At 36.1% G+C, this 25,688-nt stretch overlaps 1 protein-coding gene and 1 pseudogene across 1 annotated transcript in view; one reads left to right on the plus strand and one right to left on the minus strand.

Annotated features, from left to right (window-relative positions):
- LOC105042090 (aldehyde dehydrogenase family 7 member A1) overlaps nt 1–25,688 on the plus strand; it is a 44,744-nt gene that overhangs the window by 12,319 nt on the left and 6,737 nt on the right. The window contains 6 exon segments of the mRNA XM_073253955.1: nt 1,261–1,281; nt 1,387–1,450; nt 3,319–3,364; nt 6,786–6,966; nt 9,562–9,738; nt 9,830–9,994. Of these exon segments, the coding sequence (XP_073110056.1) occupies nt 1,261–1,281; nt 1,387–1,450; nt 3,319–3,364; nt 6,786–6,966; nt 9,562–9,738; nt 9,830–9,994 (654 nt within the window).
- LOC114913989 (uncharacterized) lies at nt 18,414–24,986 on the minus strand (annotated as a pseudogene).

The raw sequence follows: 25,688 nt of genomic DNA on the forward strand, positions 1-25,688 counted from the left end.
TATGATACGATTAGTGTTCAACTCTCTGATTATATGTCCATCATGGGAGTACTATCATTAGCAGTTCTCTATATGCAAAACTAGTTAGTACTCGATAGGTGTTTACTATTCTAAAATAGTGTCAACTCATTTAATTGCATGTTCCTAGTACCAAGATTTTAAATCTGATGGGATAGAGCTGTCTTGATTTCTTTATAGAATGGGAAGCCCCACTATCTTGCTTTGTTCCGATCATGCATCCCAATAGATATGCTCCATCTATCTCCCCTTTCTTTCTTTCCTTCCTTCCTTTCTGTTTTCTTCTTTCTTTCTTTTTTCTTCTTTCTTTTCTTCATTCCTTCCTACCTTGCTTTCTTTTTCTTCTACTTTCCTTTCTTTCTTTTCATTCATTTTGTTTCTTATCCCTTCTGTTATTGCTTTTTTTTTTTCCATTTTTTTCCTCTTTCTCTTTCCTTCCTTCTTGCCTTCCTTCTTCTTTCCTTTCACTTTTTTCTTTTCTTCATCTTTTCTTCCTTTCTTTCTTTCCTCTTTCTTTTTCTCTCCCTCCGTGGGTGGATTTTGGAGTTCCATTCTGCCGGGACTTAAAACCTTGCTTAGCACACAATTCATCGATTGAATTCATTGTCCTCTAGAGGAGGATAACATAATATCTTATCTTGAACTAACACCATTATTTATTGTTGGCCTTTCAAATGAGTTGACATTTTTTGTTAAAAGAAGTGTTTTCAATGTTTATAGGTGTGCACTAAACACAACATTTGCAAATACATAACTGATCCATCTAAATAACTTCTGCAATATGTTGACCATGACATTATTTTAGTGAACTTACTTTTATAGAGGCATTGTTTAGAATTCAAGGCACATGCTTGTAAATCCATGGAATTCAAAGGGGCCATGGTGGGTATCTTTTTTTTTTTTTTTTCATTGGGGGGTGGGGGCGAGAGAGAGAGAGAGAGAGAGAGAGAGAGATCGGAGGAGATATAGCAATGTGTAATAACTTCTTGCAAGAATATATGGCAAATAGATGAAATGTGATGACCATTTTGTTGAGGATTATTTTTAATTGTTAATCACATCTTCAAGTCTTTGATCATGACCTTGAAAGTTACCTCAAAAAGCCATGAAAATACTTCCAAGACATCTTTGATGTGCTGTCATCTAGCACTGTGCTGTCATGTTTCTTCATAATCTATTTGAATGTTTTCCTTTTCATGTTTTATTGTTAAACAGTTCTCTTTTCTTTATCATCTTTACAGGTCGAATCATATGATGATGGAGGTGGGGAGTGCGTTAGTGCTTTTGGACTGGCATTGTTAATTTTCTGATCACTAGATGGCAATATATGACTGTTTGATATTCATGATTGTTGTGTACATTCTTCAGGTGTGGAATCCTCTTGGAATAGTAGGTGTCATTACAGCTTTCAACTTTCCTTGTGCAGTCCTTGGTAAGTTTGTACATGTTTACCTTTTTCAAGTGCCAATGAATCGATTGTTTTAAAATAGGGAAGCAGGATTGTCTTTTAAACTAAATTCTATGGAACATAATGTCTACGAGGGACCATGTGGATTTTTGAGATTAGTCTTGTTCATTAGGAAACCTATTATGACAAGGTTGTAATATTGGTATCGGATCCTATACTGGTACCATGTTGATATAGGATCAATATGCTTGGTTGGGGGGGGGGGGTCAGTTCCGTATTAGTATGGTGTGGTATGTCCAGCACAGGATGGTACATACTGGTACGGGAACCTTATTTTGTGATATAACAATTTTGTGACACTGATAATTGTAAACCAACGCAAAAGCGATGCCTAGGTTTCTAGTCCATATGCATACACTTTTGAAGGTTCATGATTAATGTGATAAAAAATATTTAATGTTATCATCAATATTTCAAAGCAATTCACGTCCATGATTGGTATTACCATTGGGTTCTAGCTGGTGTGTTAGACACTTAGACCAATGCACTGAACAAGATCCTCCATGTGGTAATGTGGTGCCCAAGGCTTAAAATACTGAGGCACAGGCCTGTACCAGCCTCTGACTGCTATGGTAAGTATTGCTCTTGTAAACCGGCACGACACCAGCTGGCATGGCATGCACCCTTTCGTGGTAGATACCAAGCAGTACACCCTCTTTACCATCCAGTACTTGAAGTCATGGTTGCACTTGCTATAAACAATTAAACAGAATCTTGTTAATCACTATTTCTACATGCCAAATAATTTAATTTGACTTGTTCCTTTTCGGAGGAAAAAGAAAGTTAATAGAGACTGTTTTAAGCTAGAGTTAATAAAGACTATTTTAGGCTAGGTAGCATGAGATGGTTGAATCCTGTTTGACCTCACTTTCCTGCTTGTCTTGCATATATACTTTGATTTGCCAGCAACAGCTTAATTATTAATTTTCATTTATTTTTATCCAGGGTTCGGGTCATTGTAAGAGTTCAGATGCATATGTTTAACTTCAGTAAATACAAAAAAAAGTTCTAGCCAAATACGTGGATGAGACATGTGCAAATAAATCGAAAGAAGTGAAAAAAAAACATTGGGACATCCTCATAAGAGTAGATTGTCCTGTCATCCATTCTAGTGTTGGAAGTTCTTTCTGGTACAATGCCTTGTCACTTTGGATCTATGTGAAAATTATTGATAGAAGCATTTTCCCAAGGAATTAGAAGAAACTTGCCACCTTAAGCTTGTAGATAAGTATTTGTGCACATATGTTTGCTTACTTATTCTTCTTTTATATGATTGAGTTAGATCATGCTTGGTGAATAATATAGGCTCCATATTAAAGTCATGATGGTATTTGGGGCCTTAAAAATTTGTTGAGAGTCCAGCAATGCTGGAATAAAGTGGACATGAATCTTGCATGCATTAGTCCACTATTACTGATGCATGAGTTAGATTCAGGAAAGTCATATTTCAACATTGACTCTGACTAGTTACATTCCTGTCTTTTACCTATTGGAATACGAGTTTCAAAAGAAAAAAAATGATGAAGTTTTCTGGAGTGCCACCAAGATTTGATGTTTTAGTATGTCATACTGTACTTCTCCATTTTCTCTTGTAAATTTATTGAAATATTTGCAGTTCTTATACATGCTTTATAGTTCATGATGATGATTTTCTTATGTTTCTTCGGCACATTATATATTATTTCTGCTTTCTTTACATTGCTCTCTTTTCAAATTTACTTGAGGTGTCCTAAGTGCCCTAATGTAAGCAATTTTTCATCACATGATATAGTTTGTTGGCTATACTTTTAATCTGTCAGAACTATTCTTTTCCCAAAAATTTGGTGTTATAGGTTGGAATGCCTGCATTGCACTGGTTTGTGGAAACTGTGTTGTTTGGTGAGTTATGGAACCTTCTCTGCAGTAATATATTGCCCTGGCCTAGCATTGGTTTTATGTATTAGTCTTAATAACTGAAACCGCTTTTCTTTCTGAATTAACAAGTGATGTAGTTTAAAGTATAACCTGATCTGGATGTTGTTGGATATATTTGCTTTATGTTGCTCCAAGTGCTGATCTCTGATATTTTTGTACCTGATATTTAAGCTCTTGCCTGATTTAATTGGATAAAATGTTGTCTTTGAACTTGATTCATGTTAAACAACTGCTTTGGCATACCTTATCTCATTTAATTGTTTGCAGAATTATGCCCATGATGAGTTTCACTAGAGGGGAAGTTCATGTCTTAATTGTCCCAATTCTTTTATCACATTATTCAGTTTTAGTGATACAGCTGGTGAGCCTTGTTATTGTTGTACTGGAAGGCATCAGCTGCAATGTTAATTGTCTTTTGACCTTTGATATGAAACAGGATGATCTATGGATTTAATGTCATTTGTCATATTATGTGCTTGTGATACTTCGTCTCATGCTAAGGCTCTAACATATAATTCAATTTGTAGGTTCATTTTTACCAATATTTTAATATTTCTACATCTCAGCTCATATTTTGCAATTGGAAAGATAAGGCACTAGAAGAAATGGTCATCCAGACAATCTGGTTAATTGTCTGATTGCCTATCTCAAGTATGGAAAAATACTTATTTACTTTCTCTGAGATCTGACCCATTCATAACATTATGTTATGCTTCTATGATGATAGTCAGTTGTTTGAATTTGTGGTTGGCTGGTTCCTCTACTTACAGTCAGCTTTACATGTAAATACTTGACCAAGCTTTCTTAGCTGTCAGGACCTGACTCAACACATGCAACTGAAGCATGTCAGCAGGTCCTGGCCCCACTGACGTGGCAACCCATACATGTAAATGTTAGCAGAAAAATGCAGACACAATATCTTATAAGTGTTATATGACTAGGTCTCTATTGGAGAGAAACATTTATATAAGTCTCAAAGAACAAGTAAAATACATGAATATGAATCTTAATTATTAAAACAGCAAATTCTTACCTTTCACTTAATCACAAACCAAAGTTTCTATCCTACAAAAAATAACAAAATATTTATTTGAATTTGGCCCAAGATATTGCTCAACTTTATCCCCTCCAAATTGGCACTTTCCTCCTCAACTACCACTACCTTAGTCACTTTCTAATTTGCTTAGTTTCCAAATTGTCATCATCTCCATATGGCACCCCTCTCATAGCTAACTTTTTCAGCACCTTTATGGCCTTGCTACCTCCCCATTTCCTTAAACTTCCATGTTTATCCCCTTATATCTCTGTTTGGAACCCTTGTGTCTCTGATTCTTTGTTGCACTCTTTCTTAACAAGGTTGGATTGATTTGCTGTATCCTAGGCTTCTTTAAGTATTTTTCTTCCAACTGGTGGTGAAAGATACCAATCAAAAAGAAAGAAAGAAAGAAAAACTAACTTGCAAGATGCTTTTACAGACTTTGCTGTACAGCCTGTGCTTATGAGTTTTAGATTATTGGTTCTCACTACAGACATGCTGTTGAAATACCCATCCTAAAGTCCTCTCATGTTGTAATTGTTAGTTGGATCTAAGAAGTGGAGTAATGGAGGTTTTGGTGCCTTGTCCTGTCAAAGGCTAGTTTGAAAAGGCATTGGCTCTGTGGGTCCTTGTTTCAGCATGAATGGACCTGTAGACATCATCTTGGGGTGGGGCTTTCAGTTGGAACTTCACAATTGGTTGATAGCATATAAGAATAGGTTCTTGAATGAGTTATCAGCATTGATCCTGATGATTTATTGCTGCTGAAAGGTGGAGAGAAACCTTTGATGTGAAGTGACATGTGAGTCATGATTTTCTTGGTGACACATTGAAGGGAGATTGAGGATTGTTTTTTCCTGTCTAAAATAATGCCTGCCATTCAGCTTATTTACAGTATCTCATTCTAATAATTTGATAAAGTCATGATTACTAGGTTGGTGGTTTGTCAGTTTTCTGAGTTATGGTTGATGAGTTTGGTATATAATGCTAATAGATTGCAGTGGGCATAGAAATAAAAGTTTTCATAATACTCTAATTGCAGTTGCCCTTAAAAAATTTTGGAGGCTTTGTTGGATCATTGGATGTTTAAGTGGAAGTAAGGTGTGTTCATCCACCACTATGGATGATTTCTCATCTTCAACATTTAATTCTTTTGTTTCATGTGAAGCTGCAGAGATGATCGTGTAGTAATAGGTGAGCGCTGAGAATGTTACTTGACCTTCATATATATGGGCATCTTGGCTAAACAATCTCCACCAAAAACTCAAATCGATTACTTCCAACCTTTTGCTCATATAAAATGAGTAAATATATTTAACAATATCCATATCCAACTTCCAAATTTGGAGCTGGCAAAATTAATCTGATAGATTTGGATTGCTGTCACTAACTTGCTACTTTAGTTATTAGATAATAACCAGTCAAGATCTTATGTTTGAGTGCAGTAAATAGAAAGGATGGTGGGGGCTTTTGATTTTTCATGTAGGTTGGAACTTGGATATGTGGAGGGCGAGACCTGAGTAAACTTTGGATAAAAGTTTTGAGTAACTATAGAGACAAACTTCATCCCATTTTAGATGCAAATTAAAAATTTTTGAAAAGACTTGTGTTTCAAAGTAAAATGGGAATGACCTTTAGAAGGCATGGTTGCAGATTTATAAAGTCAACTATGGATTGGCACTTACTTGAAACTGTTTCTTAAGTATTATAAGTCTATCTTTGGGTTGGCATTTTGTGGGAAGAAATTCTTACCGGAAAGTGAAAACTTGGTTCTGATAAAAGTATAGATATAATATGCGCTTGAACAATAGGTTTTCTCAAGGGATAACAATTTTGTATAATTGTGATCGAGGTTTACCATCTTGATGCCAGGCTTTGTACCGGTGCCAACCTATTACTGTGTCAGTGCGGGGTTAGTTTGGTGTACCAAATGTCGGTATACCGTCCGTACCATATACTGGTATGGTGTTACCAAACTGGTAATGTACGATATGCCCCCTATTGCCTGGTCTGATACCGTATTGCAAATCTTGGTTGTGATAAATAAATGTGGAAAATTTCTCTATGCATATTGCAAGATATACTCTAACCATAAACGATTTACATAATAACCTACTTTTTTTTAATGTGGATTAAGAAAATGACAAAGCTGCAAAAATTAAAACTGTTGTTATCTTGATGAAAACCGAAAACCATATTGCTCCCTGGTTCTTGTGGATTTTACAACAGTTGTCTTAACTTCTTGTAATGTCATGCCCACAAAAACAAAATGCTGTCTTTATTTCTGTTGCAATTTGAAAAATTAAACAGTAGTGCTTTGATCAATGATGCCACTTTCATGCAACACAGGAAAGGTGCACCAACAACCCCATTAATAACAATTGCGATGACTGAAATAGTTGCTGGAGTTTTGGAGAAGAACAATTTGCCAGGTGCAATTTTCACAGCATTTTGTGGAGGTGCTGAGATTGGTCAAGCGATAGCTTGTGATACGAGGATTCCGCTTGTCTCATTTACTGGCAGTACAAAGGTATTATTGCAAGTTGGTATTCTTTCTTCTGGAATATATAATGTTCCATAAATTTTAATATTGTAACTAAGTAATAATAAATGCACTCCTAGAGTTTTGTGGGGTCTAGAAAAACATTTTTGCTTATTTACTAACTTGCGTGGATTTGGCTTAATTGCAGTAATCAAGTGTTAAACAGTGGCATTGATCAGTGTTTTGCTTTTCAGATGTCTTTTTCTTTGACAGTAGGCCAGTTTAATCTATAAAATATGTATTCTAGTTTATCATACAGGTAAAACTTATTTACTGGTATGAAGATGTATAGAAGAGATTGGTTGCTTATGGAAAAAATTTTAAGGGTTTATTATAACTATGTGTTTCCTCCTCAGATAGTGTTTGGAACAAGGGTCCCCATCTCGGTAATAGACCTCGTACCGGAACCATCCTTTTACAGTGTCGGTACATTGTACGGATTAGTATGACAGTGTTGGTATGGTACAGTATGCCCTGTCCCTGGCAGTACAGGGTGGTGTGGGAAACACTGGTTTGGAAAACATGTTTTGGAAATTAAGTTGGTTTATTTTTCAAGGAAATAATAAATAATTAAATGGCATGGATGAAAATGCCATTTCCAGCACTATCTTTATTCTTGTTATTTTTTTGTTTGTTCTAGAAGGCAACGTATGAAATTCTATGTATACAAATTATTTTAACCTTGTTCTGTACATGTTGGGCAGTTTTTCATGTCTTACTGTTCATACATCATTTCCCACCATATTGCTTATCTGTAGTTGCATTTTTTATTTGCATTACCTATAAGGAATATTCTCTATGTTATGAAGGGGGAAAACGAAAGAAGCACTTTGAACCATTGAGCCACTCATCAGTGCATCTGACTCCTAAGTTAAAAGTGAATGAAGGGGAGAAACAAGAGAGAGGATTTTACAGTAGACTATGTCTTGCTGCTCAGCATGCCAATTTTATCTGCTTTTGTCCACTGGGTCAATTGGTCCTCCCTCTGATAGTTAAATGACCCATCCATCAAATACTAATTCTGTCATGATTCAGCCATTTATCAGATACTTCTTCCTTTTGAATGAGTCACAGACATTGCACGTGTAATAACATTATCACCCATCAATGGCATCATATGTGCCAGTAAATTACACAGCTGTCCATCGAATACTGTTGGGCTTGTCTATCACTTGTGCTTCTTACATTTCAATTGCTGATGTGATCAGATATGTCCATCCTTGATTGATGGAATCTTGGATGCTGTCCTTTTAATTGCTTCACAGGATAAGATGCTTCCCCTTGAATAATTCTCATGCTAGCTTGCATCTTATGTGTCAGTTGAATTTCATCGAGTAATGGGGCCTCATTATTTGATGAAATTACAGGCACTCTTGAAATCCTGTCCCTTGAGATAACAATGAATACATCTTGTCCAAGGTAGGTTGATGGGTTCTTGACCATCCATCAACTGTTTCTTCCTCTTGATTGGTAGACAGAACTTGGTCATCCTGTAAGATGTTTTTCTCTTGTTTTATTGATGCAACACAAAATACATTCTGAATTAGACATTGGTAATCATGTGTCAAGTGTACGAAGTGACATTTTTAATTATCTCTGTTGTCCATCTTATATTCTTCGACTTGATTGGCTGATGAAATTATAGCTCTTTGTCAGATATCTTGTTCTTGTGACTCATTCATGTGTTATAATGTTTCACATGCCAAGTGATCCTTTGCTGGTGAATGATGTGATTTCATTGTATGGTGGATTCACAGTCATCTATTACATACTCTTCATCTTGATTAGCTGATGGCTTCATGGTTGTCCTTCAGATCTCCCATTTTGAATCAGTCAGGTGCATTGGCTGTGGCACATGCTGGTAGCCATTAGCAGAATCTTCACTGACAAACTTTATTTGAAATCTATGCATGGTTACCAGGTTTTGGGTCTCAATATTGGACCTTATACTGGTACAATTTTGGTTGGCATTGTGGACCCCCTTAAGATTAACAGTTTGCTATTGGAAATGTCACAACAGCCATACCATGTGTCAGTATGGGGGCTAATTTATCCCCAGTACCATAACAGTACCATTTTAGGTTGGTACCTCCTACCAGCTTGTACAGTTTGGTACCAAAAACCTTGTCCAGAACTATCGGCTGCCTGCTTTACTTGTTTTCTTTACCTATTAAATTTCTTATATTGATCATCTGCCTTCATATGATTTGTTTATATTAGTGATGAGAACAATTTTAGTGAGATAGAATACATCTGGTCGAGGGATTTCTAGCATTCTGATCTGTGTCTCCAGCAGATCTTCTGAACATGTTTCTGCAAATGAAAGTTTGTTTTATTTCCTTATATATATTGTGCAGTCACTTTTCTTCTTTGTCTACATTGAAGATTATGACGGTGTGCTCATATTCATTTTTTTTGATTGAGCAGCATAATCAATTCTATTTTGTTACACTTGTTCTGCACTGTTCTTCTTTGTTTACAGTCAGACTTTGATAGTATGCTCATCTAATTATTTTAGTTGAGCAGGGGAACCAATTATTTTTTATGATAATACATCTTATATGGCCACATCTTTAAATACAGGTTGGTCTGATGGTTCAACAGAAAGTTAATGAGAGATTTGGTAAATGCCTGCTTGAACTTAGTGGAAATAATGCTATAATTGTCATGGATGATGCCGACATCCAGCTTGCTGTTCGTTCTGTTCTGTTTGCTGCTGTTGGTACAGCTGGACAACGCTGCACTACATGTCGTAGGCTGGTAAAATAATATTGCACCTGTATAATATTATCTTTTAGTGGCCATACATGCCCAATTTGAGCTAAATCTGGTCTCTTCCCTTTGGATACAGCTTCTTCATGAAAGTATATATCAAAGCGTGCTTGATCAACTGATAAAAGTGTACAATCAAGTGAAAATTGGCAATCCATTAGAGAAAGGCACCTTACTGGGGCCGTTACATACTCCTGCTTCAAAGGAGAACTTTGTGAAAGGCATCGAAGTCATCAAAGCTCAGGTTGGTTTCGTCTCTTTTATTTGGTTACAGAGCTATGTTGTTCTTTTTGTTAACAAATTCTTTGTCAAAGTATTGTGCTGAAGGCTTGAGTGGATATGTTCTAATTTCTCACCGCACAGTATATTTTGTTGTTTTTGAGTTCCAACTATTATAAAATCATTAATGTTTGAATTGTTTGCTAAATCATTCTTCTACACTTGGAGTTAACCAAGATGAATAGTAGTAAGGTGTATTATGTTTTATTGAGAGTTTTTCCTGATGAGTCATTCAAACAATTTCCAATTACTTATGGCTAACATGACAATAGCTCTCCCAAAACTATATATTAAAGTGCATTTAGTTTGTATCCAATATCCATGTCTCAGCTAAGTAAACATGAATATCAAAGAATTTCTAGGAGAAGCTCTATGGAACATTTGACTGCCACGGCTACCTCGATGTTGCAATTTACCTGCTCAACTAAGAAAGTTCTCTAGTTAAAATAATTAATATATTTTAAATAAATTTGTCTATTTCCATTTTCTAAATTTGGTGCTTTCATGTGTTTTTATTTAAGCTTCTTACATCATGCTTATATGTTTCAAGTGCTTAACATGAATCATGTTTTACGTGAAATGAGAAACACTGTATGCGGTCTGTATTTACATGCACCATTTAGCTTGGAAGTTCTGCTTATGTGTGACTTACATGTAGAACCTTTCGCAACTACAAATCTGAAAACTTGCTCTATCTAGGGCATAATGGGAAAATAATAGCTCGTATAAAAAATATGGATTAAAATAAACAAAATCATTTATCATATTATTGTTCCAAGCATGATGAATTACTGTTAGATAGCACTCACTATCAACAACTTGGCCCAGATGACTAGGAAAACTAAACCAAGCCATAAGGAAATGCAGGAAATTTGTCCAGTTTTTTTATTTTAACAAATCTCCTCTTTAGGTTCTTGAAAGTTGCTTGTTTCTTTTGATGACTTTTAATAGATTTCCATGTTGGTTCTCTATCTCTAAGAGGTCATAATCTTCCTGGCATTCAGTTGTTAGGAAGGGGAATATGAACTTCAGACTGGCATGTACATTGCCACAGTCAGTTTATGCGTTTAGTCCAAATTATTCAGAAGCTTCATCTATCCTTGGAGGGAAGCATCTTTATGTATCTATTACCCTATATTTCTATCAAAAGTATTTGTGCATCTCATTATAGAATGCTATTATTTAAAAAAGATAGTCTATAAACTAAGATGGTTGCAGATTTGCCTACATGCAATGGTACTGTGACCTGTGGGTGTCATGGGTTTGAAATACAAAAATGGCCTCTCTGCATGTAGGGGTAAGGCTGCATCCCAGATCCCACTGTGGTGGAGCCTCATGATTAGACCAAGATTTTAAAAATCGATACTGGTGACCGTCTCGATCACCGGCCGATTCGGTACGGCGGCATGCCGGCCAAATCAGCACACCATTTTTTTTTGTTTTTTTCTGTTTTTTTGGGGTAGGTGTCCAATCAAGTTTTTTTGAATTATTAAATAATTTAAAGTCTAAAATAATATTTAGTGATATTCATTAATATTCGTATCATTTCGATGCACCTTTAATCACGTGTGACACGAATCTAAGCATGATATTATGTTATTTAGCATCCTAAATAATCAATACATGAACTATATATCATTGGATTCTAAAATGCTTAAACTAATTAAAAAATCTAAAAATACTCACTACGTACCGATCATCAGAATCTGATCGATCGTTGATGTCCATAAATAGCAGAATCATCTACATAGCAAGAGGAACATCAGTCCATCCCTTTAGCTACGTAGCATTATAATCCTTTGTGCTCATTCCATAAGGTAGGCACGTTGGATCATAACTCATCCTCGATCCCTCACTGAGATCCGGATTTTGAGAGCTATCATCGGACTGATAGCTTGGTTGTGAATGTTGGGTTTCGGTGACGCAGCAGAATATAAATTTCAAAAATTTTTACATGTATTCAACTATTGAAAACAAGTTTAACAATTAAACTAGAGTACCGAAACACAAAAGTCCTAGGAACACCTTAATGATCATAATCAAATAACATAAGCATATATAACAAGAAGAGATCAGAAGCCATATACCAGCAAGAAGATGAGCATCTGGTAATCTTGAGATCTTTACAAGACTCCAAAGTAGAAGTCCAACGGTGATCCACACGAGACTGATCAGGGTCCTTCCCAATTCGACATAGTGCTACAGCCTTCTTCGTAAGTTTGCTGCTGATTGTCCTTTGCAAGAACGGATTGCACCACCACTTGTATGCCTTCAAGACTTCCACTAGGATCATTCTAGGAACCATTTTCCAGATGATCACACCACACAAAAATCAAATCAGATGTTCAACACTTGAACAATCTGATTTTAGGACAAGCATCTCATGCTTTCCTTTTTCTCTCTTTCTTTTTATTTTTCTCTCCTTTTTCTTGTCTTTTTTTCAGACTTTTTTCCATCATTTTCTTCTTATTTCCATGCCTACTCTCAGCCAAAATTGGCACACGGAACCAGGTGTAGCGCCTCCTATTTATAGGAAAGAAGGGGCGACACCATGGGATGCCAACTCTTGGCGTCCCTTAATTCTTACATGCCACAAATTAATTTTTAGCATGGAATCCCAAGAGCAAGGCGTGGAATAGAAGTGTTTTATCTGCAGAAGGACTCTTTCTCTACCAAGAAAAATAAAATGCCATCATATGGCGCGTGGGATAAGGGAACGCGTGAGAAACAAAGAGTCCATGACATTAAGGACTCTTCCATATCATTCAACGCATATACGTGGCGTCCCATTTATTTTTGGCATTCAAACTTCTTGCCAGAGGACTCTTCCTTTTCTTCTTCGCCCATAATTTCAAGAGTCATCACATGACACGAGGAAATAAAGGAACGCGTCAAAGTTGGTAAGAAATTTAAGAGAAGTAAATGAGGACTCCTTTTCTTAAACGCCCAAAATATATGTGATCCTATTTATTTTATGTGTGTGGCTTTGGCGTGGAGGAGGTTGATTACTTATGGAACTCTTCCATAAAAATCAGATCAGCCACCTGACAATTAGATGGTTCAAACCCAATCACATTAGGTTAAGGCAACAAGTTAAAGGTTAGCACAAACACCTTTGCACCGAACCCAATTGGGAACTTGTGTTAATTCATGTGCTAGCAATTTAATTAACCCATTGGATTTACAATAAATCTAAATAGATTGGACCAAGATCAAATCCCTATTGTGTGTGACCCATTGGGTTTCAAATCTAGCCAGCAGTGGATCCAGACTCTCGACGTAATCCTAATCTGATTAGATTAGGTCAGCTCAAGAGTCCCAATCAACTAGGACTCTTCCTAATTAATTTTTGAATTAAACTCTTAATTCTGACGGGTCCATAAGTCAAGATTGACGTCTAGCGTGTCATGACTATCCGAAAGATTTGAAATTTGATGAAAAAATTAAAAATTATCCTTCCGTGACGAGTTACCGTGCAATTCAATCCTTCGATCACACAACATCCCAGACAGACCATGAGCATGAAAATATGTCAAGTCCAAATATCTATCCATATGTATTTCGATCCGATGATGATGACTCGGTTGATGAACAAGTAGAAATCTTTTCTACTATTCATCCTTGCTCTGGTTAGAGACTCTCAAAGTCATCATCCTATGAGATCACATAAGATGTTCTCTCCTCCTATAAGGAGTGACCGATTCTTGTTGACCACTCACAACCTTCATGCACACTTCACTATACCTAGAATATCCCACATATTTCAAAATGGCATGCTAGGGAATAAACCAAAGTAAGGATCCATATACATAAGGTACCATGGTGATCTCAGATCAAAGGATCACATGCACTACTCCCACTGGAGAATCATCTGTCGACATGCTGTAAAACTCCATCAGATGTTCTTCATACGGATTAGTTCAGTGAACTCATTCTCTAATGAGCACTTACATTCTTGTATTAGTGTCACCACATAAGTGATTGTGAGATCAACCACCCTCTCCATCGAGCATACATATAATGTACCAGTCTTACCAGCATCATCAATCTTCGATTCAATAATCCAACGACTGAAAATATTTTAGATTGGAGCTATCAAGATTTTAGATCTCACTGGCATGATCTCATCATGACTCTAAAATCATTGCCCTAATCTATGGAGTTTGTCATAATCATAAAAATATGATGCAACAAATGATAAAATAATACCTTATAAATAAAGATAATTAATGTCATGCAAATGAGTAGGAAGAAAATAAAAAAAAAGTCCATTCGCATCACTTATGCGATTGGCTTGTAGGGTACTATTCTTTCAATCTCCCACTTGCACTAAAACTCAATCACCCCTACACCTGATGCCTACGCAAACAGGGTGGCGAACACACTGCTGCTGTGTTAAGGCTTAGTGAACTGGTCCATTATACTGTTCTTTATATGAACTCATTTTATGATCAAATCATGAATGAGGTGAAAGTGCCTTAGGATGTGCGTGGGTACTTAATGAGACCACACCCAACTCAATGATGAACCCTTTCATCAGGCGACTTTCCTTAGTAATCTTTACTAACAACAATTAACTGAGTCAAACACAGTTTGTTGTTTGGAACCTTTTCAATTTACTGCTCCTCTAGTACTTCTCCAATAATTTGAGAACGCTTTTCATAGTTTTCAAAAGATCTTATCATGGATTTGTCTGAAATCAATGACTATGCACAGGCATAAAACATATCAGTCTTGTACATTGAATATATGGATCAGTAAACTCTTTTATACCCATTCATGTTGAACACCTTCAACATAAAAATTCATGTACCTAGATTGGGATAAGTCCAATATCCACTTACATCTATCACTATAGATGCCAAATATATTGGACGCTACACCCAGTCTTTTCCATGAAAATTTCTGTGATAAGCATGTCATTGACGAAAGCAATATCGGGACTACTTTTTCAGTATGCTGTATGTGTCATTCACATACAAAACCAAGAAGTTAATGGGACTCCCACTTGTCTTCTTGCACACACAGTTCATCCATTTTGATAAAGTCAAATGTTTTGACTATCTCATCAAAAATATAAGTACCGACACCTCAATACTTGCTATAATCTATAAATGGATTTGCCCTCCAACTAGAGACACTCTTTAGATGGTGTGTGGCTATAGCAAGCAAAAATCAGATTGACATTCCTGTTAGCAACCTGTTGGGTCATATTCATAGGTGCTTCAAGCATAGTCCATACTTGGTTGATGTACAGGAAGTCCTTTTTGGAAGTCATGGTTTCAAGCCATTTGTTAGTCTACTCATGATGATTTTCGAATAGGTCAAGAAAATATCATTCTTAATGATGTATGGTGTATCGTCATTCACAATGACAAATCCATATTTTGAGTGGTACGTTACACACTTAGATTGACCTTCGGTGAGAAGGTGTGTGTCATGGTCGTAGCTCATCAATGGGCACATTTGGTCGAGGATCAGCTTGTGGACACTCCACAGGTTATGATAGAATAGTTCATAGGTCTTGAACTTTTCAAGTTCAATTATCCTCCCACTGTTCCCTTCTTAAAAATTTTTTTTTTCTAAAATGTGCCATACCTACTGACAAAATACTTTTTGTCCAGTAGGGTGGAAGAAATAGTATCACATACTATTCTTTAGGATAACCTATAAACTTATATAAACCTGTTCTAGCACAAACTTATGTATATCAATTTTTTTAACATAAGTTGGGCAACATGCCTCTTTCCATATCTTATATGAAGCGCTAGTAACAGATTTTGTTAGTATCTAATTCAAAAATATATGCAGCAATTTCTAGGATATATCTCCAGAATGAGAATCAACATTTGTGAAGCATATTAGAGAATACACCATATCTCATATGGGGTGTCTATCTCTGGGTCAAGATATTATTAGTCTTCGAACATCCACTTGTTCAAGACCTAATATCTTGCTCGTCTTTTTTCATATCAAGTAAATGGGATCTTGATCATTTTATCCATGAGATAAGATTTATAAGTTCTATATGATTCAAAATCATATAGAACAAAAACTCTTCTTTGTATTACTTGTTGGCAGTACCAGAGATATGTGACCATCACATATTCTTTTCTTGTTCTCATCAACATGAAGAACAACATCATTGAGTGACAGAAATATGAGACCATTATCATAAAATCATAACCATAAAATTTATTAGAAGGAGAGTAATTTTTACTCTTTACATTAATTTTAAAATCATGTTACAAAAACAAAAGAATTGAAATAATATTTCTGATAAATTCAGGCATATAACAATGGTCTATTAGTTCCTAAACTTTGCTTGAAGGTTACATAGGTTCCTACAGCCTTAGCATGAATGGACTATCCATCAGTGCCAAAAGCATGTAATCACCTATCTTCAGCTTTATAGGTCCAGCAACACTTTGTATAAATGGAACCTATATAAGGTATCACATATCCAAAAATTCTAAAGCTGAAGCACTCAATGATAAAATTAGTTTGTATCATATACAAACCATTAGCAAATGCAATTTTTGCATCCTGCTATTGCTTCACATTTGCAAGACAACTCTTGCAATTTATCTCTAATACTCATTTTTACTGTAATGAAAATAGACACCCAAAGTGAAGACAATTTTTACCTTCTCATCCTAGAAGATACTAAAGAAGAAATCCAGGAGAGTTAATGGATCAAATCCTGGATTAACTCACAATCCATGATATTGACTTAATCACATGATTAAGTTAATCGGGATACACTTGACAGTCATACTGTCACTCCGTCATATCTCATATATGATTTTTTTTTTTATAATATCATCTTCGATCAAATCAGAATCAGGAGAATGGGATACTATCTCCTAAGTGAGAATTATTCTCAGGTTCCTCAACCATTCTATGAAATTTAGTCAATTTAAAAATATACCAAGCAGTGAAAGCAAATATGCAGGTATATAAGAACATAAAAGGACTACGCATTATGACATACACAATTTAAACGAGATTTTTATCTAAATGTCTCCCATTATTTTAACGAATTTCATAGTCCTTAAGTATGAAACACGAAGAAACCTATCATTTAGTTCCTTAATGGGGTTGAGAGCCCAATTCCTCATAAAAAGCCTTGTGGATAGCACAACAAGCTCCTATGAGTTCAAGGGTAGGTAATTCTTTACCAATTGCATCTCATGCAAGTCTCAACATAATTTTTGCCTCTAAAATACTTATACCCTTGTGGATAGCATAACAAACTATGGTATCTTAGTTAAGTCATACCCTTCAATCTTATATGGTCATATCTGAATAATACCACCCTTATGGATAGCACAATAAGGCAGTACTACCAAAATATGCCATAAGCATCACTAAGTCAATATCATATCAATTTCTTTAGCAAGCCTTGTGGATAGCACAACAAACTCATTACAGTTTTTGACATACTCTATTGACTTAGTATGAGCTAAGCTTCATCATGCATCAAGACAGTATCAAATCAGTCCCCACAGCAAGCCTTGTGGATAGCACAACAAGTTTATGGTTTTTGATATAATATTGGCTTAGCATGAAGGCATAGGTAGTGTTCTTAACACTTTGTCATTATGACTTAATATAATTTAAACGAGGGACTTAGGTCTCAAGTACATCCAAAATATATATACATGCATCATATGCAAAATAAATTTTAATTCTAACTACCAGCATGTAAGAGCATATAAAGGAAAACTAATGGTTATGGACTTTGGAAAAATCATCCGAGTTGCTGGATGATTTATGGGTCTGACCCTAGGTGCATCATAGATTGAACTATCTCATGGTCAATCTTAATATGCCTTTGCTCTACAAATGTCTGGTAGTCCAGTCTTCATTTTTATGAAGACTTCCATTAATGCTCGATCTCTATTTGAAAATAGAAAGAAATAATTTTTATCTATTTTCAAATATTTTTTTTCTTATAATTTTACATCAATATATAAAAATTTCAATCAATAGTTGGAATATACAAAAGAAAGATTCAGCTGATAATATAATGCATCAGGGGCACCCAGCTCCTATTGCAACTCTTGCAGATACATGTATATAATCAGCTAACAGGGAAGCATTCATACATACATCCATCATATGGATGTACCATAGTCCATAACCACTCAACATGCATTTTATAACAATTATAAAACATGATAACGACTAATGTTATTTTAATTGTGATATCATTCATACACATGTCAATGGAGATGTTTAAATATATGGGTATAGGACCCATCTAGGGTTTTTGATTGGGTTCAACGCTTGATCCAGTTTACAATTTTAAGTCGATCATTTGTTATCCTATTTGAGTTGGGTTGATCAATTCTTAGGTTAACCTAAATCAATTAGGTTAGCATAGACTCAGTCAACCATGACTCAAACTCTAATCAAATTAGGTAAATGATAATTTGATCAACCTAAAATAAACATAACTTTTAATCAAATTAAAATTATGAATTTGATTTAATCTATAATCATTAATTCTAATCACATTAGACTAATGAATTATAGTTAAACAAATCCATCGGCAAAAATCCTAATCCATGTCTGATGCATCTTTCCCATGATTAAATTTTTCCGGCTCTACACATACCTAGGACAACAACCAAGATGGAAGACCCATAATGGTGAGTGCCCAACAATATGGTGGTCGAACCTTGGATCTTAGGTAAATGTATCAAATGCAAGAAAATCCCAAGTCTTGGCAATGTATATCCAATGTATCATTTCAAGACTTCGCGCATCCCATGCACTGGATTAACGATTCCATCTATAGTTAGATCATAGGATCTAACTTAAACTTGTCTCACAAGTCTAAAGATCATGGAATTGCATATCCAAGATTTGATCATGGATTGATAACACTTTATCATTAACAAAAATGCATCAAGAACAACTAAATATCAATCAAAAAATCTGATTTTGACATAGTTTGAACTGGATCTAATTCATATCACAATAATAATATGAAATTTGATTGAATCAATCAAAGGTGGCTCTGATACCATGTTGGATTCTGATGATGCAACGGAATGTAAATTTTAAAAATTTTATATGTATTCAACTAGTGAAAACAAGTTTAACAATTAAACTAAAGTATCAGAACACAAAAGTCTTAGGAACACCTTGACGATCGCAATCAAATAACATAAGCATATGTAATAAGAAGATATCAGAAGCCATATACCAGCAAGAAGATGAGCATCTGGTAATCTTGAGATTTCCACAAGACTCCAAAGTAGAAACCCTCGAATGGTAATCCACATAGGACTGATCAGGATCCTTCCCAATTCGACGTAGTGCCGATCGTCCTTCGCAAGTTCGCTGCCGATCGTCCTTCGCAAGAACGAATTGCACCACCACTGTATGCCTTCAAGACCTCCACTAGGATCATTCTAGGAATCATTTTCCAAAGGATCACACCACACAAAAATCAAATCAGATATTCAACACTTGAACAATCTAATTTTAGGACAAGCATCTCATGCTTTCCTTTTTCTTTCTCTCTTCTTTTTTATTTTTCTCTCCCTTTTTCTTATCTTTTTTTCAGACTTTTTTCCATCATTTTTTTCTCATTTCCACGCCTACTCAGCCAAAATTGGCACACGAAATCAGGTGTAGCGCTCCCTATTTATAGGAAAGAAGGGGCGACACCATGGGATGCCAACTCTTGGCATCCCTTAATTCTTACACACCACAAATTAATTTTTAGCATGAAATCTCAAGAGCAAGACGGGGAATAGGAAGTGTTTTATCTGCAGAAGGACTCTTCCTCTGCCAAGGAAAAATAACATGCCATCATATGGCGCGTGGGATAAGAAAATGCGTGAGAAACAAAGAGTCCATGACATTAAGGACTCTTTCATATCATCCAACGCATATATGTGGCGTTCCATTTATTTTTGGCATTCAAACTCCTTGTCAGAGGACTCTTCCTTCTCTTCTGCATCCATAATTCCAAGAGTCATCACATGACATGAGAAATAAAGGAACGCGTCAAATTTGGTAAGGAATTTAAGAGAAATATAGGACTCTTCTTAAACGTCCAAAATATATGTGACGCCATTTATTTTATGCATGTGGTTTTGGCGTGGAGGAGGTTGATTACTTATGGAACTCTTCCATAAAAATCAAATCAGCCACCTAATAATTAGATGGTTCAAGCCCAATCACATTAGGTCAAGGCAACAAGTTAAAGGTTAGCACAAACACCTTTACATTGAACCTAATTGGGAACTTGGGTTAATTCATGTGCTAGCAATTTAATTAATCTATTGAATTTATAATAAATCCAAATAGATTGGATCAAGATCAAATCTCTATTGTGTGTGATCCATTGGATTCTAAATCTAGCCAGCAGTGGATCTAGACTCTCGACGTAATCCTAATCTGATTAGATTAAGTCAGCTTAAGAGTTCCAATCAACTAGGACTCTTCCTAATTAATTCTCGAATTAAACTCTTTTAATTCTGACGGATCCACAAGTCAACATTGACGTTTAGCAATGTATCATGACTATCCGAAAGACTTGAAATTTGGTAGAAAAATCAAAATTATCCTTCCGTGGTGAGTTATCGTACAATTCAATCTTTCAATCACACAACATCCCAGACAAGCCATGGGCATGAAAATATATCAAGTCCAAATACCTATCCATATATATTTTGATCCGATGATGATGACTCAATTGATGAACCAGTAGAAATCTTTTCTATTGTTCATCCTTGCTCTGGCCAGACTCTCAGAGTCATCATCCTATGAGATCACATAGGATGTTCTCTCCTCCTACAAGGAGTGATCGATTTTTTGTTGACCATTCACAACCTCCATGCATACTTTACCATATCTAGAATATCCCACACACATCTCAAAGTGTCATGCTAGGGAATAAACCAAAGTACGGATCAATATACACAAGGTACCATGATGATCTCCGATCAAAGGATCACATGCACTGCTCCCACTGGAAAACCATCTGTCGATATGCTGTAAAGCTCCATCAGATGTTCTTCATACGGGTCAGTTCAGTGAACTCATTCTCTAATGAGCACCTATATTCTTATATTAGTGTCACCACATAAGTGATTATGAGATCAACCACTCTCTCCATCAAACATACATAGGATGTACCAATCTTACCAGTATCATCGATCTCCAACTTGATGATCCAACGACTGAAAATATTTTAGATTGGGACTATCAAGATTTTAGATCTCACTGGCATATCTCATCATGGTCCTAAAATCATTGTCCTAATCTATGGAGTTTATCATAATCATAAAAATATGATGCAGCAAATGATAAAACACTATCTCATAAATAAAAATAACTAATGTCATGCAAATAAGTAGAAAAAAAATAAAGAAAAGTCTCTTCGCATCACCCATGCGATTGGCTTATAGGGTACTATTCTTTCAGTGAAGGGGTCCATTCAAATATACTGGCAATAAATTTCGATCCATAAGATGCTCCAGACTGCACAAGATGGTAGCCACTAGAAGACGATGTCTTTGATGCACAATATCCATATCCATATCCGTAAGGATCGTAGGTTGTCTGTGGCTGCGGGTAAGAGGATCCAGAATACGAGGACGAACCTGATACATCTGTGGATCTTACTCCACATGCGAGGTCATTTGTAGCTGTATCATATCCTGAACGATCTTGTAGAGCCCGTCATCTGTATGAAATCATATCGTCACAGGCTCTACCAGCTCGTACATCGTGGTCCCTATCCTGCATGGCATGCATAAAGTGAGACTCACTAGTGAATAAAAGACCACCAACCGGCTGCGTCTCCTATCCTCCGATCCCTCTATGATCACCAGATCCATGAGTAGTTGAAGAACTATCATCACTGCTCTGTCTAGTGTCTGAATCTGAGTGAACCGAATGCTCGCTCTCTACTGGAGTTGCAACTGTCTTTTCTTCTTTTTTTTTTGTCTCTGTGCCTAGTAGTTGCCTGCCCTCTCATCATGCCTTCTTGCTCTGGCTGTCTAGGCTGCGAGGGTGGATGCTGTGGCGTATCGGTTGGAGGCCTATGTGGAATGTTGCTATTTGTCCATTGAGAGGCGTTCACCCCAGCCTCACTAGCAACCAAATTGACAGGTTATGGAGGCGATTCTTGCTTATCAAGCTTTGGCTCTTGCTGCTGACTCATAACTTATCCGATTATCGGATCTTCATCTTCATCAACAAAATCACTCATAGTCAGATCTAAGTACTTCAGCTAAACTTCCTCCTTAATACATTTGAGCCTCAGTCTCAAATCATAGTGCACATACACAAGATCATTGAGGCATTTTTATTTTAGATGGTTTTTTTGTTTACTGTGAATAAGGACAAAAGTGGACCAGTTGAGCCCACATCCACTCGATGAAGCCATTTGGGAGAGGATCTTGATGGCAAGATCTTTCAAATTTTGTGTGGATCCACCAAAATACGCCCGCCATTCCGCTGCAAAATCATTGAAATTTAGCAAAATCAAAAAGAAGATTGAATATGTCAATATGATAATAGATTTATTAATATATATCTGGATTCATCTTTGATTTGCTTTTGATCGCTACATTACTTCCAAATGATTTTGTGCCCTTCCTAAATATTTTGTCTGTAAAAAAATTATTTATTATAAAATCTTAGTTGTTGAAGATACAACTAAGTTAAGAAACATCATTGAACTTGTTCAAGACTCATAGCCGCGGTGTCTGGATCGGGCTTCATCTTGTCTATTACGTTTCGTAGGGCGGATAAAAGCTCTTCATCCATGTCAATATTAGGTATGGAGTACTAAAACCTCGGGTTCAGATAATAAGTTGCACATAGATTTTCATAATTGATTAAGTTTATTTATACAAATTTTGAAAGAGTTTTTGATTTGTTACGTACCTGCTAAATGTAAATCCCTACCCATTTGATAGCTCCATCGATGGTCAATGATCTTGATGTACTCATTGGCATGTTGTGGATCTATCATTTTGATTTGTTCCTTTGTTCTCTCCATCATATAATATAAGACCCCCATTTGGGGGTATCGCTTACCATCCACGATTCGAAACACTTCATATAGAGGCTTGATAGCCGTCACTATCTTCTCGGTCTATTGCCAGAATGACTGTCTTGTCATTAAGCTCTCCATATTGCTCCTCTCAGTGCCTGTCCGGGCATATTTGCTCTATTGTCACTCAGAACTGACAAACATCTGACGCAGATATACTTTCTTTTCAATCAGGCTATCATGTGCTATTAATTAGTAGCAAATCGTGTGACATTTGGTCTCAATATATCATCCCAGCAAACTGCCGTATCAATGATAAGACCCATGTATGGTTGTAGATGAATCTAGTGATGCTCTGTGTTGACTCCACTACCTTCTGCACCCTACGAATCTTTTCAATATCCATCAACATCAAATCGATACAATGTGCAGCACACGGGGTCCAGAAAATATATGGTCGTTGCTCTATCAATATCTCCCTTGCAGCCTCATTATGGTCCGTTATCTGTAATAACCTGCAAAACATTCCGCTCTCCTACCTGATCAATCACCTCCTTCAATAATCTGAAGATGTAGCTGGTTTCATTCACCTCAGCTGAAGCATCAATAGACTTGTAAAAAAATATTCTTCCATTACAATATGTCAAAAAATTGATGATGTTTCGTCTAGTAGGACTAGTGTAACCATCACATATTATAGTCAACCCATATACCGGCCATTTCCTCTAATATAAGGCAATTCATTTTTTAAGATCCTTATTCTGGTCAAGAAGCTCACCATGGATATCTCTTGGTTCTGGAGGATCTACACCTGGATCGGCATCTTGTATAGATGAAATGGCAAAGCGATAATATGGGTTGTCTGCTGCATTCGCTGGAATATGACTAAAGTGAAACCAAGATCCATAGCTCGCCACATATCTTTTTTCTTATCTTTCTTCAATATAGTATCAATCCTCTGTTGCTTGAAATCTCTACTAGAAATACGTATGGATCCAAGTCATGGATAGTGGCTCCTGTTGGAATCTTCCTAAAGGATTTTTTTCTACTACCAAATGCTCTCAACATGGATGCAAGACGGCTAGTGCCTCTACTGGTGAGCTTTTTAACTGAGGATGTCCTCCTAAACCATGACTTAGACTCTGCTGCAGTGCTCCCTAAGCCTGATCCGCCCTCATAAGCTGACCGCCCAAATTGAGCTCTATGCCTGGCTACCTCCTCTAGTTGCCACTGATCATCCAAGCTTGTCTGAATGGCAGCATCGATCTGTGCCTGCTCATCATCTGGAATAGATCCTTTCTTTGACTCCCTAGAGTGATAAGAATGTGGTTCTGCTGCTCGACGATCCATCTCTGCTTTCTTCATCAAATTTCTTTCCTTCGCTGCTTTAAAATCAGTGAAGTATTTTTTCATTAACTAACGGACCTCTTACGGATACTTACGGCACATAGCTATATCCGGATAGCCGCCAGCCAAATGTTGCTTCAACCATATAACTTCTCGCTTAAATTTTATGCTACATCATTTACATCTCAATGATGCCGATCTGAAAGCAACTCCCCATGCTCCCAACCAATATCACATTCTGGATCCTTTCTTCCTTGATGGATCCATTCCTGAAAATTGATAAACACATTACTTTAATAAGTATGTAAAAATGATAGATTTCATTTACCTAATTTTTCTATATTTTTTTAATTATAAATTTATTTTTTAAAATTTTTTAAAATAAAATATATTAAAAATTATAAAAAAATAATTTGATCTTAGATCCATGTAGAATCTTACCATGGATACTACATATAATTTTCTTAGACGGTGGACATACGTGAAATGCTTTTTTTTTTCAAATTTAGGCTTAGGCCACTATGCGCAAGATGCGTTAAAATATTGATACATGGGTATCAAATTTATGTCAAAAGTAGTTTGTAAGTTCCGAAACAATAATCTGATTTTATAGTTATTTTTTAAATTTTTTTTAAATTTTTTATTTTAAAAATATATTTTTAATTTAAAAAATTATATACTTAACGAAAATTAATGATTTTAGTGTCATTGTGTAGATCATTCATAGATCTATAACATATATTAAAATCATGTCAAAAAAAGAAATTTTAACATGGTTTCCCATTGTTTTTCTATTTTTCACGAATTTTTCAAAACAAAAAGAGAGGAAGAGAGGAAAGAGAGCATGGTTTTGAGAAACATATCTTACAAAGCTTTAATCCACATATTTCTTGAGTCTTTCTACACCTCTAGGCATTAGGGAGTAAGAAATGGAGAGAGAGAGACTGAGAAGAAGTCAAAAGACTTCTTCTCTATCTCAACTTATGTTAAAAAAAAAGCCGAACCGGACGGTTCGGCTTGGTTAAACTGCATACTGTCCCGTTCACATCGAAACCATCCAGTTCAAGGCCGAACTAGGTGGTTCTTTTTTTTTTTTTTTTTTTTGGTCGGGTGCCAAAAACTAGGGCCGAACCGACCCGATTTGGCACTCCCTGAACCGGGCGGGTTGGTCCAGTTTTGAAAACCATGCATTAGACTGTCCTTTTTTGCATTCTATAAAATGAGATGGTGGCAGATTCACATGTTCACATGGTGTTCTTCCACTGCATATGCCTCCAGTTGTAAT

Source organism: Elaeis guineensis, chromosome 3 (genome assembly GCF_000442705.2).
Source record: "Elaeis guineensis isolate ETL-2024a chromosome 3, EG11, whole genome shotgun sequence".
Lineage (NCBI taxonomy): Eukaryota > Viridiplantae > Streptophyta > Magnoliopsida > Arecales > Arecaceae > Elaeis > Elaeis guineensis.